Raw genomic sequence first — 16,402 nt, forward strand, 5'->3', positions numbered from 1 at the left:
TCTCTTTACACTCATTTTTATTAAACAAATAAGGCTGGTAGTGGAACTTTTTTTATTTAATGCATAAACATATAAGTCCCTTTATTAGAGAAATTGTACATATTGGTGTATATGGTCAATGTCACATCTATGGGTTAATTCTTTAAAAATCAGAACCAGTAATTAGGATAAATTCTATGCTCTCTTCGTTACATTGTGAAGTGTCTTGTGTAGTCATATTCTATTGTTGGAATGACAGCTTGTACGAACTTCAAGAAAATTAGAAGATACCTAAAGGTCTTTAGCTAAGGAAAATTGATTGGTAAATAGTACTAGGATTTAAGCTAACATTGTAATTATCCTTATTAAACAATTTCTCAGAAAAAATACATAAGACAAAATCTTAAGTATATTAAAAAATCATGGAAGTTTGTGTCTATTCAACATGAGGTTCTCTGTAACTTGAAGACTGCTTGACCTACTCCCATTTAGTATCTAAATGTGAAACTTCCTAATAAGTATGAGTTTGCATGAGCCCATTTTTTTTTTTTTTATATAAAAGTGAGAACAAGGTTGTTCATGTTTAAATGAGTGGGAAATGGTTCCTTTACTGCCTATTAGTTTGTTAGAAAATAAGACAGGATAAAAAATATAAAAGCACTGAAGCAAAAGAGAAAAAAATAATTAAGTGGAAACCCTCCATAAGGACTGATTGTAGTTAGTGTATGTACTTGCCATACAATCTGCTACACTAGACTGTGTTTAATAAAATCCGGAATTTTTTTTCTATGTTCCACTGCACCTGAAAATATTAAGACCTTAATTTTTATTGGGGGAACTGATGACTCAATTATTAAACACAGAGTCCTACAAGTCGCTACCCAGTCTCCAACACAGAGATGAATGCTCAAGTTATGCGCAATAGGGTTTCAGGAATCAGACTGGCTTGGTCCGAGGGTTCCAGGTTTGTTTCAGTGTCAAATAAGCCCAGTGTTCCTCTGAGGGACACACTTTATTAGCAATTTTTAGGTCCTTTACAGTTCTAAGACAGGGGTGACCCCTCACAGTCTACATCTAACACTGAGTGGCAAGAACCAAGTGTTATATCAATCTAGCACCAAACTTATGTAAACTATTTGGCATCTACATTATTGACTTTGGCTGCTTTTGCCAAATCCATGCTATGGGTACATGTATTTCAGGATCCAGCAGTTTACTTAGTTTATTCTTGTCAACCCCAGAAGTAGGAAAACCATAGTAAGATATAAGAAGGGTGCTCTTAAAATAAAAAAGATACTATATTTTAAGAATATATGAAATATACTTCGTGTGCTTTACTTTTTATTAACCTATTAAGCTGAATTCTGTTTCAGAGACCTCAGAATGACACAACCTAACTTTACTTTTACCTGATGGGAAGCACATTTTTTAATAATAGTTAAACTGGAAATATACTTAGGGAAAAGATACTCGTGTGTTATCCTCTAAATTAGTAGGTTACTCTTCTTTTTGCCCGTTTTTTTCCATTAAGAGCAATGGTTCTATATTCACATACTCTTAGCCATTGCCTCTTCCACAAACAAAAGCAACTAGCAAGCTGCTACCTAGACAAACACACTGACCGAGGTTCTGTCATAAGGCAGGGCTGATGGGAGCACAAAGGAACATGTGCTCATCATCTGGACAAAGCATAACTATCACAATATGGCATTTTCTAAATAAAGACTCCCATTAAGACTTCCAGATATGAGGGGCTAAAACAAGTTATAGGTACTGTGTCATTAACATTATACTACATGTCCCAAAGAGGAAAACAATCCTAGGAGCCAATGTGCCACTAATGACATACACAGGTAAGGATACATATGAACACCAAGTTCTCCCCCTCCTTCTGCAACAGTCTCAATGATTTTCTTCATCACCTCAGCATGCCTAAAAGCAAAAGAATAAATAAATCTTATCAGCATAGATTAGATCAAAATAGGAAAAGCAAGGAATCTACCTTATTAGTGTCAGTGAATTAATTTTAACGTAATAGTTATATTATAAAATATTCTCCTTCCTATTCCCAAACAAATCAGATTGTTGAGTCACGTAGAATATTTTACTGGAGCTCAGGCTAAATTTTAAAAGCTATGGTAGTCACAAACACAATGGCACTAGTTAGCTATCCTACAATGCGGGCTGAAGGAGTTTGGGGGATAGTGCAGCAGAAAACTAGAGAAAAGGGAAACCATGCCAGGGTATAATTGCAGAGCAAGGGCTGTGTGCTCTAAGAAACAAGAATTATACCAGGCAAATTCAAAAAACCTACATGGTAACAGCTAATCAAAAAAAAAAAAAAAAAAAAAGACATATTTACAATGCTGGGATTTCAGCTGCTCAAATATTTAGCTGAGAATAAGCCCCTGCTCACTCTCTCTAAATATAAATAAAATAGTTAAAAAAAAAAAAAAAAAAAGATTCTCAGAGTCCTGAGAATCCAAAAACATAATCTGAGGTGGCCCATGGCCAGGCCTAAAATGTACTTGAAATCTTACCTTATAGGCCCCCAACTTTTTGCTACTTACATTACATTGTATAATACAGCCATTTATTAAAACGTTTAACATTAATTACCAGTTAAATTACTTATCTCTTTTCCCTAACACAGCTAAGAAAGAGACATGCCTCAGTTTGATAAGCACCATCCTAAAACCTCAAACCATCAGAGAAGGCAACAAAATAAAATGAAAACCTTTCAGATAATCCAAAACTAAAACTAAGGACTCTTGAATTAGTTTTCAGTTAGCAATATTAACAACTCTTGACATAAATGAACTGGAAAAATGAACTAGGCTTTCTATTGGATAAAGTATGAGGACAAAGAGGTTGCAAAAAATAAGAAGAAAATACTAAGAATTTTTAAAAACTAGAATGTTGCATCTATTTAGTCAATGGAATACCAAAGTTTTCATCCAAAAAATATTGTTACCAGAATTTCTCAGTGATTTGTAAGAGTTACCCATTAGAAATAACAGAGTAAATTGTGCATATAGAGCCCGCTTCACTTACTTGGCCCTACGAAAACACAATGATGCAAAGAAAATCCCAAATAATAGGGCTGAATATCTCTTAACTGGAGACTAAAGGAAAATAGAAACTCTGAATACATCTTCCTTCACTAACCAATAAAAGGAGATAAATAAAAAACACAAGGATAACTTTATACTCCACATTCATAGCAAGATTTATCACAATAGGGCAAACCATGTCTAAATGATGAGTACTTTTTAATCTAAAGAGCATCTTTTAAACTATTCTTGGAGCTGAAAACAGTAAAACCACAAAGATCTATACTACACTATAGCTAAACACACAAAGAGAACAAAAAATAGTCTTATTAATTAAACTTATAATAAATTGGGTCTTTTTCATTTGTTCTTACATATTTAAGCACAAGAACCTTTCTAAAAAAGACAAAAGAGAATTTTACTTGCTTATTAAACTTTTCTGTTAGGACACTTTGTTTACAGACTCTCAAGTAATAAATCCTTATGGACACACAACACACACACACAACACACACACACACACACACACACACACACACACACACACACACACACACACACACACCTGCACGGGTGAACTGAACACATAGGAGGAGGTGGGAGATGAGGGTGATTTTCAATGGTCACTGTTTTCTTCACATGATCTTGACTGATGTCTTCATACATGTGTTCAACTGTTAAAGGCTGCCTTTGCTGAAATGATAAAAAATGTTCTGAAATCACTGTTTAAAATGTTTCAAGCCTGGGGCACCTGGGTGGCTCAGTCAATTGAGCATCGAACTTTGGCTCAGGTCATGATCTTGCGTGGTTCAGAAGTTCAAGCCCCACATTGGGCTGGCTGCTGTCAGCACAGAGCCTGTTTCAGATCCTCTTTCCACCCCCTGCTTGCGCTCTCTCTCAAAAAACAAAAACAAAAACAAACAAACAAAAAACACTTAAAAAATTTCGGGCCTAAACTTCAATGTTTAAAATAGATATATCCCTCCCTCCCATATCACCTGCAATACACTATTACAGACTATTTCGAATCACCAGACTCTTAGGGAAGAAATTACAATTTATACTAGGGAAAGGAGGAAGGAGTCTGTACACCAAGGTTATATAACTTCAGCTGCAGTAAAGATTCCACAAAAAAGTAAGTTCATAGCTGTTGAAACAATTTTATAACTTCATAATTCATCTTTGGGGCCTATTTTGTTTTACTTTTTTATTTTCCCATTTATAGTCATAAGAATGACATACATGTTAAAACAAGTTGATTTTATTTCAGTTATCCCTTAATTCAATTACGTAAACAAGTTAAAAAAAAAAAAAGGTTTTCCGTCTTAAGGAAAAAAACACATGCAACATGATCATTTTGTAAATGTCTTATGTACGCAACAAATGTAATACCCCCAAAATTTAATACAAGAAACTAAGTTCAATTTCTCTTATATTTTGAATGAATAACCTCAAGAACAAAGCAATAAATATGTAGATTATTTCTGTTTAATTCTTAGTAGTGTTATTGTCACACTGAATAATTCATAGTTTCTTTAAAATAAGAATCAAGTTCAGTATTAATCATGAAATTATAAAACAAATGATTTCTAAAATTTAAAAGGTCACAGTATATACACATGGACCTAATGACAAAGGAATTAAATCCAAAAATTATAAATATATTTTCTGTTTGTACCTCATCATAGCCGAACAACCATAGCCGTGGTGTCTGGTAATATTTATCATAAGTGATATAAAGGTCATAAGTTCGCGTTTGCAAAATAGCATCTTCACCTCCAGCATCAGTTTTAGCTTTACAAGCTTCTACCATTTTCCTTGTGTCTAGGGTAGCCTAGCAATAATGGAGAAAAATTTACAGCCGTTAAAATTAGTATGAATGTAACAATTTAGAAAAGGTAATTTTCCCACCTTATATTTTTTTCCAAAAACGAATAGAACTTAAAAGTCAAAGCTAAAATGTTATATGCTATAACCAATGTAAACATACAAATAAAAGTTTACTGGAAAGATCAAGATACTATTAGAAATATTAATCAGCAAGTTTATTCAGTAAAAGTTAACTAAAAACTCAATTTACAAACCTCATCTGTTTCCAACAATCCACTCTCTTCATATTCTGTTATAAAAAGCAACAAAAGATTAATTAAGTACAAGATTTCTTAAACCAAATAACATATATTACTTCAGAGTATCATTCAAAACCTGGGTTTTTGCTTTTGTTTTTACTTTATTTACTTATTTATTGACTTTTTTTATTTTGAGAGACAGAGACAGCATGAGCAGGAGAGGGGCAGAAAGAGAGGGGGAGAGAGAGTCCCAAGCAGGCTCTGCACTGTCAGCACAGAGCCTGACACAGGGCTTAAACTCACGAAACCATGAGATCAAGACCTGAGCCAAAACCAAGAGTCGAACGCTTAACCGACTGAGCCACCCAGGCACCCCTGCTTTTGTTTTTAACTGAAGATACTGAATAGGTATGAGTGGGCTAATTCCACACTTCCAAAGCAGTACTATACCTGACAAAGCCAGAGAACATTAGCATTGCAAGGCTTGGTCCACACTACTGTCTATTAGCAATACCAAATGGCATGATACTGTAGAACCCTCAGTGACTCCACTGTATAACATAAGGCTGTTTATATAACTGCATAAAGTGTGCTTATTAAAATCATCAGTGACTTCCTCTTTGCTGAATCCAGGGGTAAATTTCCAGGTTTCATCTTAACTGACCTTCCAAGACCATCTGGATGATTTATTCCCACCTTCCTGAACACTTTCCTTGGCTTTGCCTCTCATCTCAGTGGCTTCTCCTTTACTAACTTCTATGCTTGGTTCTTCTTCATCTCAACTTTATTTCCTTTTTTTTCTTTCTTTTCTTTTAAAAAAACTCTATAGTAACCAAGGGCTCAGTTTTTGGACTTTGTCTTTTCTCTATCTACCCTTACTCCCTTGATGATTTCATCCAGTCTGAATAGCTTTAAACGCTACTGATCCCCAAATTTACCCCTGCTCACAATATCTAACTCTTTACTTATGGCTCGAATGGAATGACTAATGTACATGGCAAACAGCACACATCTAAAGCTGAACTCCTAAACTCCCCCTCCAAAGCTATTTGGTCCTACAATTTTCCTCATCTCAGTTCAAGACACCTTGCCAGACACTCACACCAAAAATCTTTGGCTACTCTGTCTCTCCCATGCCACTTCCCACTCAGCAGCAAATCCCTTTGACCCTACCCTCAAAATATGTCCAGAAGTCTATTTCTCATCACTTTCAGTGTTGCCCTCGAGCCCAACCTCTTATCATTTCTTGCCTAGATTATCCAAACAGCGTCCTGTTGTCCCTAATCCCCTTCAGCCTGTTCTCAATACAACAATTACAGTGATTCTGTTAAAATAGTAAATCTTATTCTAAGTTGCTCTTCTAGGTAGAAAAACCTTCCAATGGCTTCTCATCTCACTGAATTAAAGCCAGGGCCCTACATGATCTGGTCCCAAGGTTACCTCATTGACTCCATGCCTTACTTCTCTGCCCTCGCTCATCTCTGGACACAGGATTTTTTTTTTTTTAAAGTAAGTTCTATACCCAATGTGGGGCTTGAACTTATGACCTCGAGATCAAGAATCACATGCCCTCCGACCGAGCCAGCTAGGTGCCCCTACTCACAGTATTTTATATAAGCCACACAAGCTCCTTCCTCAGGGCCTCAGATATCCAAATAGCTTGCTCACTCACCTCCTGCCAGGCTTTACTTAAAATTCATGTTCTCAATGAATTTCTTGACCAACCTATTTTAAATAGTACTCATCCCTCCCCAAGACTCTGTCCCCTCCCCCTCCTTTATTTTGCTAATACTTATAACCACCTAATAAAGTATATTGCTTATCTATTTTTTTTTGTCTCCCATAACTAGAATATAAGCTCCGTAAGATGTCTACTGCTTTATCTCTAGCACCAAGAACAGTGCCTGCTACATAGATACTATATTGCCCAATAAACATTTGCTGACTAATGAAAACTGCCTGTTATATTAATTATTATATTACCTCCTATACCATCAACACAGTTTTTTAAGCAAAATTCCACACACAGCAATTTTTTCTTCAGCTCTATCCAAGGGAAATGTCACAAACACACTAAAAGGCTGTCGGTCAGATATTTAAGGCAGTCCCACAACTTGTACTCTAAAAACAGTGCTTTCTTCACTGTTTTCTTCCTACCCTCTACCCCAGCCTGGATAACTGTACACCATTCAGACAGATGGAATGCGCAGAAGTATTTGTGCAAGAAGGTGGTTCTGACAATTATGAGACATCCAGGTACAAAGGAAACTACACAAGTACCTCTGAAGTTCAGGAGATCTGGACTGGAGGTTTAGATACAGAAGTCGATCACTGGGATGGTTGGTATGTGAGGTTGCTGTGAGCAATTCTGCTTACAAGTAACTCATACAGATTTCTTCCAAGAATGGGTGTTTGCCACAAAAATAAGGACAAAACTCTCACTAGAATTCAGTAACAGATATACAGCTAGGTTTCATGAAGACTCAAAAGTAATTTAGAAAACAAAACAGAAAAGTACTTTGAGTCAAGACTATGCTGGTAATTCAGCTACGCGTCATCTCCTCATGAGCAAACGCCACTTGCTATTAACAGCACCTCGACTCTCCCTGGCACCATCTTCCACTTCTGCGTGCTACAGAACATTTCTATCTCACCATAAATTCTATGTATTTGGTCAAAAGAAGAAAAGTAAATGCATAATACAAGACCACACTTTGCTCTGCTCTGAAATAGTTTTCAAAAATTAGCTTTTAAGTGGGCACCTGGGTGGCTTAATGGGTTAAATGTCCAACTCTTGATTTTGGCTCAGGTCATGATCTCTTGGTCTGTGAGTTTGAACCCTGCATCCAGCTCTGCGCTGACAGCATGGAGCCTGCTTGGGATTCTCTGTCTCCCTCTCTCTCTGCCCCTCCTCTGTTCAAGCATGTGCCCACATTGTAGGCTCTCTCTCTCTCTCTCTCCCTCTCTCTCAGAAATAAACATTAAAGAAAAAAAAAGAATTAGAGCTGTCCCCAGTGTTAAAGATTTATGACTAAGATGTATCCCACTAGAAATAATGCTATCAAGGCTATGCCTTAGGTAAAGTAGAAGAGTCCAAGATAAGGTAAGTTCTGCACTACTTAAGTTTAAATAAAAGCCTCTGTAGGCTGTTAAATGTTAAAACCTAGAACACAATGGAGTAGAATTCTTGTCCACCTCAACTATAAATACTCCAAAATCCATATTCTAGTGTGATTAAAGCAAATCTAGAACACAAATACCTTCCATATCTGCAGCTTCTCCTTCATCTTCCTCTTCTTCCTCCTCACATATTGCTGAGCAATCTTGAAGTTTTATACTGTCCTTTGAAAATAAGTATATTTAAAGTCACTTAAGTATGTCCATTAGTTCACACTGAGCACTCATGCATCAGCACAGTGCAAACCACCATGAAAATAAGAGTGGTAAAGACAGTTCTTATCCTCAAGAAACTCCTACTCCACTGGAGATGACAAACCCATAAGCCAAATATTAAAAATGATATGCTAAGTGCTGTGACTGAAAAATATAAAAGTATTATAGAAGTACCAAGAATCATCTAAGCTCTCCATTTAAAAATAGTTGTCAGTTGCACTTCCAAAAAACTGTATTTTTATTTAACCAATTCATTAGTATTAGGAAACTGGTTCATAGTTGTAACTTACTTACACACATAATTTAAAAGAAAAAAAAGGTATATTTTATAAATCACAATACATTTATAAGTTAAATTTATTAGAAATCAAACATTATGTTCTAATTTGTTAACAGTATCTTCAGTTGAATTTAGTAAAATTATCAGACTCTACAGTTACTATAATATGTAAGATTTCAGTTCAATTTTTAACCTATATTTGCACTAGAATAAAAGAATAATGCTAACCAAAGACAAGCCTAATATAAAATTATTTCACAAAATCAATATTCTAAAAAAGTGAAGTCAATGTAGTAAAGTAAAAAAAAAAAAAAAAAAAAAAAAAAAAAAAAAAAATCCTGGATATCTAGTTTCACCTAATTCGTAATTTTACTTAGGGAAGATTTTATTTACCACTAGAAGCTTAAATTGTATGTATCATTACTACACTCAGAATATGAAACCAGAGAAGAAAGATAATATCTGGGTAATTATTAGAAGAGCCAGTATCTGACAAAGTGATTGTTAAGGGAAATTTTAATCATGTTGATGTCATGGTGATCATACTTGAAACAGAATACAGTAGAAATCAACAAGAAAGATTAATATTTGGGTCTGGACAACAAATATTCTAAGCACTAAATTATAAAAAATAATATAAATTCTATATTAAATAGGAAATGACAGGAAAGATACATTCCAGTTGTCCATTATTCTAAGTATTCACACTTTAGTAGGACATAAGGATGTTAGATGGGATATCAAGTACCATATTAACCACTACTGCATTTATAAAAAATTCTTTCAAGAATTATCATCAACCTATCATAAAATGCTACCCCACACTACACTGCCATTTATCATTCCCAAAGGCTGAAGGATACATAATTAACAGCCGGAGTAAACAAGATTTTCTAAAGTAGCCAAAGCCATTTTGGGGTTTTTCAGTCATTCAAACTCTCCAAAAAACAGAATTTCAAAAGGCTGAATTTTCAGGCCAATGAACTGAACCTTAATCCCTAGCAAGCATAAAACTGTACATTAAAAAAACAAAACAAAAAGAAAACTTGTTTTAGTTTCTAACCCTTCCTGTTAAGACTCAGTTATGAATCCCAAAAGATCTAAATGATAAAAACACACAAAAAAGAGTATCTTAAACTTGTAGCAAATGTTGTGTCAAGTGTTTCCTAAGGACAAAAGAAATGCAATTATTCTGTCCAAACATTCTGCTCTCTAAGATATCTGACTATTAACAAAATAATAAAGAAAAGATAAGAATAAAGGCATTTTGTATTTTTCATATTATTTCAAATATAAAAATATGAAGACAGCTGCAATCATCCTCTCTTTAGAAATGAAAAGCTTCTATAATAAAGTTAGCTTGAATTAACTGAAAATTCTCAAGCAGAAAAATTCCACCCCGTTACAGATTTTTACCCCTCTCCCCACAATAAACCATACAATAAAACCCAACTGACTTAGCTCCCACTCAGTCAAAATCCATTCTGGATGATGTTAAAATTTACCTTTAAATTTTCAAAAACAAAATTTTCAAAAACAAAAACTTCCACTGAAAACAACAGTAAATTAAGAGATTACAGAGGGAATGAGTAAATTACTTAAGACAATGTTTAAACTACAAAATTTGAAATTAGTAGCTACTAATCACTAAGTACATAAACCTCTTCAAAAACTTCTATTCATAGAAAATTTTGTACTTAAAAATAAAAAAAACATTTCTTTTAAACTAGCATAGTAGCCTTCCCAATTAGTGAAAATTAGTTGTTTTTACCAGTTACAATCTGAAAAAAAAATTTTATCATACACAGATTTAGGAAGATAAGCACTGAGAAGGAGTAGTTTTGATATGATCATATAAAAAAGTGAGAGGAAAAAAAAATAACTCGAATTTTAAAAAGCTTGAATAAGAATATATATATGCAAATAATTACAACACTGAATTTAGAAATGTAATTAACCAGTACCTTGCTCTCCAATGTAATCTCCTTAACTGCTTCAGTTATTCCTGCAATACCTGTTTAAAATTCAAAAAAATACCTGAATTAAAGTGTAAACATCTACCATTTCCCAGATTCAAACAACATATAAATTAACACTTAAAATTACCTAAATTCTCACAACTCCTCTGAAATAAGGAGGCAATGTTAGCAGTATTTTTACAAATAAACTCTAATAGGAATAAATAATGCCAAAAGCACTTCTCAAATTAAAAAATATACCAATTTGATATTTTACCATGAATTATTCTATCACTCATTTACCATTCCTCATTTACTTTCCCTGTGTGAGTCTTTATCAAATATATATTCATTCTCAGAGTGAACACATTAGAAGACTATAGGATTCATATTCATATTTCATTTAAACCTGCATTAAAATTTTCTCAAGAAGATATAATGTTATTTGTTTCAGAAATCTAGGAGAGCCAGAAGTAGTAATACCGTACCACACTTACATGGACCTTTCTATTTTATTGTTTCCATAGGTTATTTGATCCTTATAAACACTATCCTTTGAGATAATTAGGTAATCATTTCTCCTTATAAAGAAACGAATGAGACTTGCTGAGTCTCACAGTGAAGAAACTGGGATTCGAATCCATATGTGCTACCTTTTAGTTCAATGCTCTGTCTACTGCACCCCACTAAGCAACTACCTGGAACATACTTATCTCAATGAAGGTGGCACTAAGCAGATGGCAGCACCACAAGTCAGCTAAGTACATTTTCATTTAAAATACATGTCAGTTTATTTAAGTTTATTTATTTACTCATTTAGAGAACAAGCATGGGAGGGGCAGACACACAGGGAGAGACAGAGAATCCCAAGCAGGCCTCACTTTGTCAGTGTGGAGCCTGATGCAGGGCTCAAACTCACAAATCATGAGATCATGACCTGAACTGAAATCAAGAGTCAGCTGCTTAACCAACTGAGCCACCCAGGTGCCCCCACCACCACTTTTTTTAAAAGCTTCTTTGTTTATTTTGAGAAAGAGAGACAGAGACAGGGAGGGAACATGAGTGGGGGAGGGGCAGAAAGACAGGGAGAGAGAGAACATGTCAATGTTTCTAATTGATAGTTTATTTAAAAAAATTTTTTTTAAAACATTTATTCATTTTTTGAGAGACAGAGAGAGAGCACAAGCAGGGGAGGGGCAGAGAGAGGGGGAGACACAATCCAAAGCAGGGTCCAGGCTCTGAGCTGTCAGCACAGAGCCCGATGCGGGGCTTGAACTCATGATATGCAAGATCATGACCTGAGCTGAAGTCGGACACTCAGCCAACTGAGCCACCCAGGTGCCCCACTAATTTGATAGTTTAAGAAGGATGAGATACACTAGAGAAAAAACTCTACATACAAAATATGCTTTGCTCCCTTTTTAATCTTCTAAAACTTTGAGAAATCTGTTCAACATGTCCAAAGAATAACTCACTTTTTACTAATAGAAAATATCACAATCCATAGCTCTAGCACAATGCTTTTACTTCATCCTTTTTTAGAAATTATTATATAATAGATACGATTATTTCATAACATTAAGACCCAAATCTTAACATACTGAATTGGTATTACAAAATGATTCCCTGAATCCAATACATAGATACAAAGAAAATAAACCTCTTCAATTTATTTATATATAATAATGCAGTAGTATGCCACTAGACTCTTCTAAATGTAGGACTAACAAAGAAAAAAAAAGCTCAAATGACTCTAATGAGGGTAACATTCTCAAAGACTGTGATGGTTAATTTTATGTCACCTTGGCTACATTACTGTGTCTAGATGCCTGGTCAAACACCAGTCTAGATGTAGCTCTGAAGGTGGTTTTTAGATTTTTGTAGACTCTAACATTTAAATCAGTAGACTTTGAGTAAAGTAGATCACTCCCCATAATGTAGGTGGGCCTCATCCAGTCAGTTGAAGGCCTTATAAGAAAAGACTGAAGTGCTCAGAAGGAAAGAATTCTGCTTTCAGACTATCTTCACACTCAGGCGGAAGCAATCAACCCTTACCTGGGTCTTCGGCCTGCTGGCCAGTCCATCCTATAAACTGCAATCTTGCTAGCTACCACAATCATGTAAGCCAATTCCTCAAAATAAATCTATGTATACCTATATATCTATACCTGTATCTACCTCTATAATCTAATCTATATCTATATATACATTCTATTGTTTCTGTTTCTCTGAGAACCATGACTAATACAAGGGCTAAAAGAAATAAAAGAAACCTATGAGAAGCAAGGATGAAGCAAAGAGAACTGAGGTAACTAAGGAACTGGGCACATGACCTTTTGAGTCCATCGGAAGTAGTGTTTTAATCAGATCAGGATAGAGTTTAAACTAAAATTCTAAGGATATCTCTCCAGCAGGGCAAACATTTTTTCAGTTGTTGAATTTCTTTAATAGACTTTCATCAATCCAATCGTACTAATACCTACTTACCTCTGTAATGAATGCCTTTGTAAATATGCACCAAATTTTGAGCTAGTGATTATGGAATAGAATACAACCAGACAACAGAATAGCTCATTTACTTCACATCAGAAACATACTGATACAACTAATGGCTTTGGTTAGTCAACAATTGCCTATAGAGGTCCTGCTCATGTCTTCCAGACACAGGAAAACTAAAGCAGAGCAGCTGAACAATTTTGGAAAGGTCAAAAAATAAAGGTTTTCAAACCACATTTTCTTAAGGCCTTGACTAATTAACACTCAACACGTTAAGAAACAAACAAGTTTCAGAATATTATTCAGCCATCAAAAAGAATGAAATCTTGCCATTTACAACAACATGGATGGAACTAGAGTATATTATGCTAAGTGAAATAAATCAGTCAGGGAAAGACAAATATATGATTTCACTCCTATGTAGAATTTAAGAAATAAAACAGATGAACACAGGGGAAGGCAAGGCAAAATAAGATAAAAACAGAGAGGGAGGCAAACCATAAGAGACTCTTAACTATAGAGAACTGAGGGCTGCTGGAGGGGAGGTGGGTTAGGGGATGGACTAGATGGGTGATGGGCACTAAGGAGGGCAGTTGGGATGAGCACTGGGTGTTATATATTAAGTGATGAATCATTATTTTTGTTATATATATATATATATATTTTCAATATATGAAATTTATTGCCAAATTGGTTTCCATACAACACCCAGTGCTCATCCCAAAAGGTGCCCTCCTCAATACCCATCACCCACCCTCCCCTCCCTCCCACCCCCATCAACCCTCAGTTTGTTCTCAGTTTTTAAGAGTCTCTTATGCTTTGGCTCTCTCCCACTCTAACCTCTTTTTTTTTTTTTTTTTTTTTTTTTTTAAGTGATGAATCATTAAATTCTACTCCTGAAACCAATACTGCACCATATGTTGACTAACTTGAATTTAAATAAAATCCTGGAAGAAAGAAAAAGAAACAGGTTTCAAATGAAGAAGCCCAAGCACTGAATCTATGCTTCTATCACCATGAAGAAACACATGGCAGTGTCCCTTTTTAAGGGTAGAGAAAAACTGACCTAACAAGGTACTTTTTCCTGTGCAGATTACTTAGCCCTCTGCCTACTGTATGGGTCTCAACAGATGGCAGCAATATGTCCTTCACAGAACACTTGGTACTGTCTGGAGGCATTCTTAATTACCACAATTGGGTAAGTACTACTGGCATCTAGTGGGCATCTAGTACCAGAGATACTGCTAAACATTCTGCAATGTACAGGAAATGCTACGACAAAGAATCACGCAGCCCAAAATGTTAGTAGTGCTAAGACTGAGAAACCCTGTGCTAGTACTACTTTTGATATGGCTGCTACTCTCTAGGACTTAGAAAATTTATTTTTAGTACCTAGATTTAAACTCAGAACACATTTTCTCCATTAAAACTAAGCCAAAAATGGCACTTATATAACTGTGTAAATTAACTATTGTTAACTATTAACTAACATTAATTAATTCATGTAACTGTATATTATGTAACTACATACAACTACATAAATGCACATTAGTATATGCTGCTGTCCCTGTCATAAATGGTAGTTAGCTATAGCAGCATATACTAATCTACGTTTACATAGTTAAATACAGTAGCAAAATCGGTGTTTAGGACTTGGAATAAAAAATCATATTCAGATTTACAACTTCTGCAAACACACTTACGAAAGGCTTAAATTTAGCCAATTTCTTTAATAAAAATCTATTGATCAACTTGTGTATCAGATACTATGTTAGATACTGAGGATTCAGCAATGAATCTCTACCTCCACAGAGTATACAGTGTTTGTCACTGAACAAATAATTATTAAATAATTTTAAATGTGGGTCTCTGAGTACAATAAATACAAGCGTAGTTCCTGTCCTAAAGTTCGTCACACAGCAATGGAATGACACGTAAATAAGGAACTCTAAAGCAAAGCAGTATGCATACTCAGCAATACTAATTGTCTTTCTTTCTTTAGAAATAAAGAAAATGATATGGATATTTTCAAATTGCTACTGAAGTAGCAGTACTATAGAAATTTGGTATTCTCCAAAGGCACTTTTTCTTTTTTTTTCCAATTTGTCTTCCTGCTATTTTTCAGGTAAAAGTGTATTGGGACAACTGTGCCTTATGTATCCTTTGTTGTTGTTGTTTTATAAAATCAATGCTGTTATAAAAGATTCTAAAAGAGTTTAAAACAATTTAGACTAAAATACAGTATTTTATTCTCCCCTTACCTGTGTTATGGTAAGTATCTACCCATCCCCCATCACCATCATCTTCTTCAATGATAGCTTCCAATTCATCTGAATATTCCATCTGTTTGCACCGCTTGTAGCATGGCACTATTAAACAAGTGGCAAATACAGTTACTAGCACATAATCTGCTTCCTATGAATCCATTAGAAAAAAAGAGAAAATTTATTCCATTTTAAGGAAATACTGTATTTCATTTCTAACAAGTGCTTAAGTGTTTAAAGAATTATATTCAGCTCATAAATACATTAATGATCACACTTATCTTTCCCTAAATAGCTCTGTCAGAACACAGGTAGAAAAGTTCTACTGCAAATTTTTTTTGTTTGTTTATTTACTTATTTTGACAGAGAGGGAAAGGGGGAGGCGGAGGGGGAGGGGGAGAGGGAGAGGGAGAGGGAGAGGGAGAGGGAGCACAAGAGGTGGAGGGGCAGAGAGAGAGGGAGAGAGAGAATCCCAGGCAGGATCCACACGGTCAGCACAGAACCTGACATGGGGCTCAATCCCACAAACTATGAGGTCATGACCTAAGCCAATATCAAGAGTCCAATGCTTAACTCACTGAGCCATCCAAGTGCCTCTCTACTTGAAAGTTTCTGTGTATTCTTTACCCTGATGGTCTGTGAAGAACAGCAGGCTAAAGCCAGAGATGACACTGTACAATTTCAGGCTAATGAATAATAATGCCTTATTTTAATGGCTTTACTCTCAAAACATGAAGGCACCACCTGGCATTCTCAGAGGTGGTAGAGGTGACCTCCAGTTTGCAATGCTGCAGTAACTTTCAATATGTATTTCATAATTCATACCTAAGTTCCAGCTATTCATAAAGGATAAGCTAGTGTAAAAGTCACTAACTGCTAAATTTTACTATCTTCTATAATATCGGAGCCA

At 35.1% G+C, this 16,402-nt stretch overlaps 1 protein-coding gene across 1 annotated transcript in view; it reads right to left on the minus strand.

The window, feature by feature from the left end:
• ATG3 (autophagy related 3) overlaps window positions 1–16,402 on the minus strand; it is a 26,841-nt gene continuing 10,439 nt past the window's right edge. The window contains exons 5-12 of the mRNA XM_003991630.6: window positions 15,490–15,597; window positions 10,739–10,788; window positions 8,362–8,443; window positions 5,117–5,151; window positions 4,711–4,866; window positions 3,598–3,725; window positions 1,843–1,911; window positions 1–270 (exon numbers count right to left, since the gene is read on the minus strand). Of these exons, the coding sequence (XP_003991679.1) occupies window positions 189–270; window positions 1,843–1,911; window positions 3,598–3,725; window positions 4,711–4,866; window positions 5,117–5,151; window positions 8,362–8,443; window positions 10,739–10,788; window positions 15,490–15,597 (710 nt within the window). The 3' untranslated portion in view covers window positions 1–188. The remainder of the gene's footprint in view (window positions 271–1,842; window positions 1,912–3,597; window positions 3,726–4,710; window positions 4,867–5,116; window positions 5,152–8,361; window positions 8,444–10,738; window positions 10,789–15,489; window positions 15,598–16,402) is intronic.

Source organism: Felis catus, chromosome C2, assembly GCF_018350175.1.
Source record: "Felis catus isolate Fca126 chromosome C2, F.catus_Fca126_mat1.0, whole genome shotgun sequence".
Classification (NCBI taxonomy): domain Eukaryota; kingdom Metazoa; phylum Chordata; class Mammalia; order Carnivora; family Felidae; genus Felis; species Felis catus.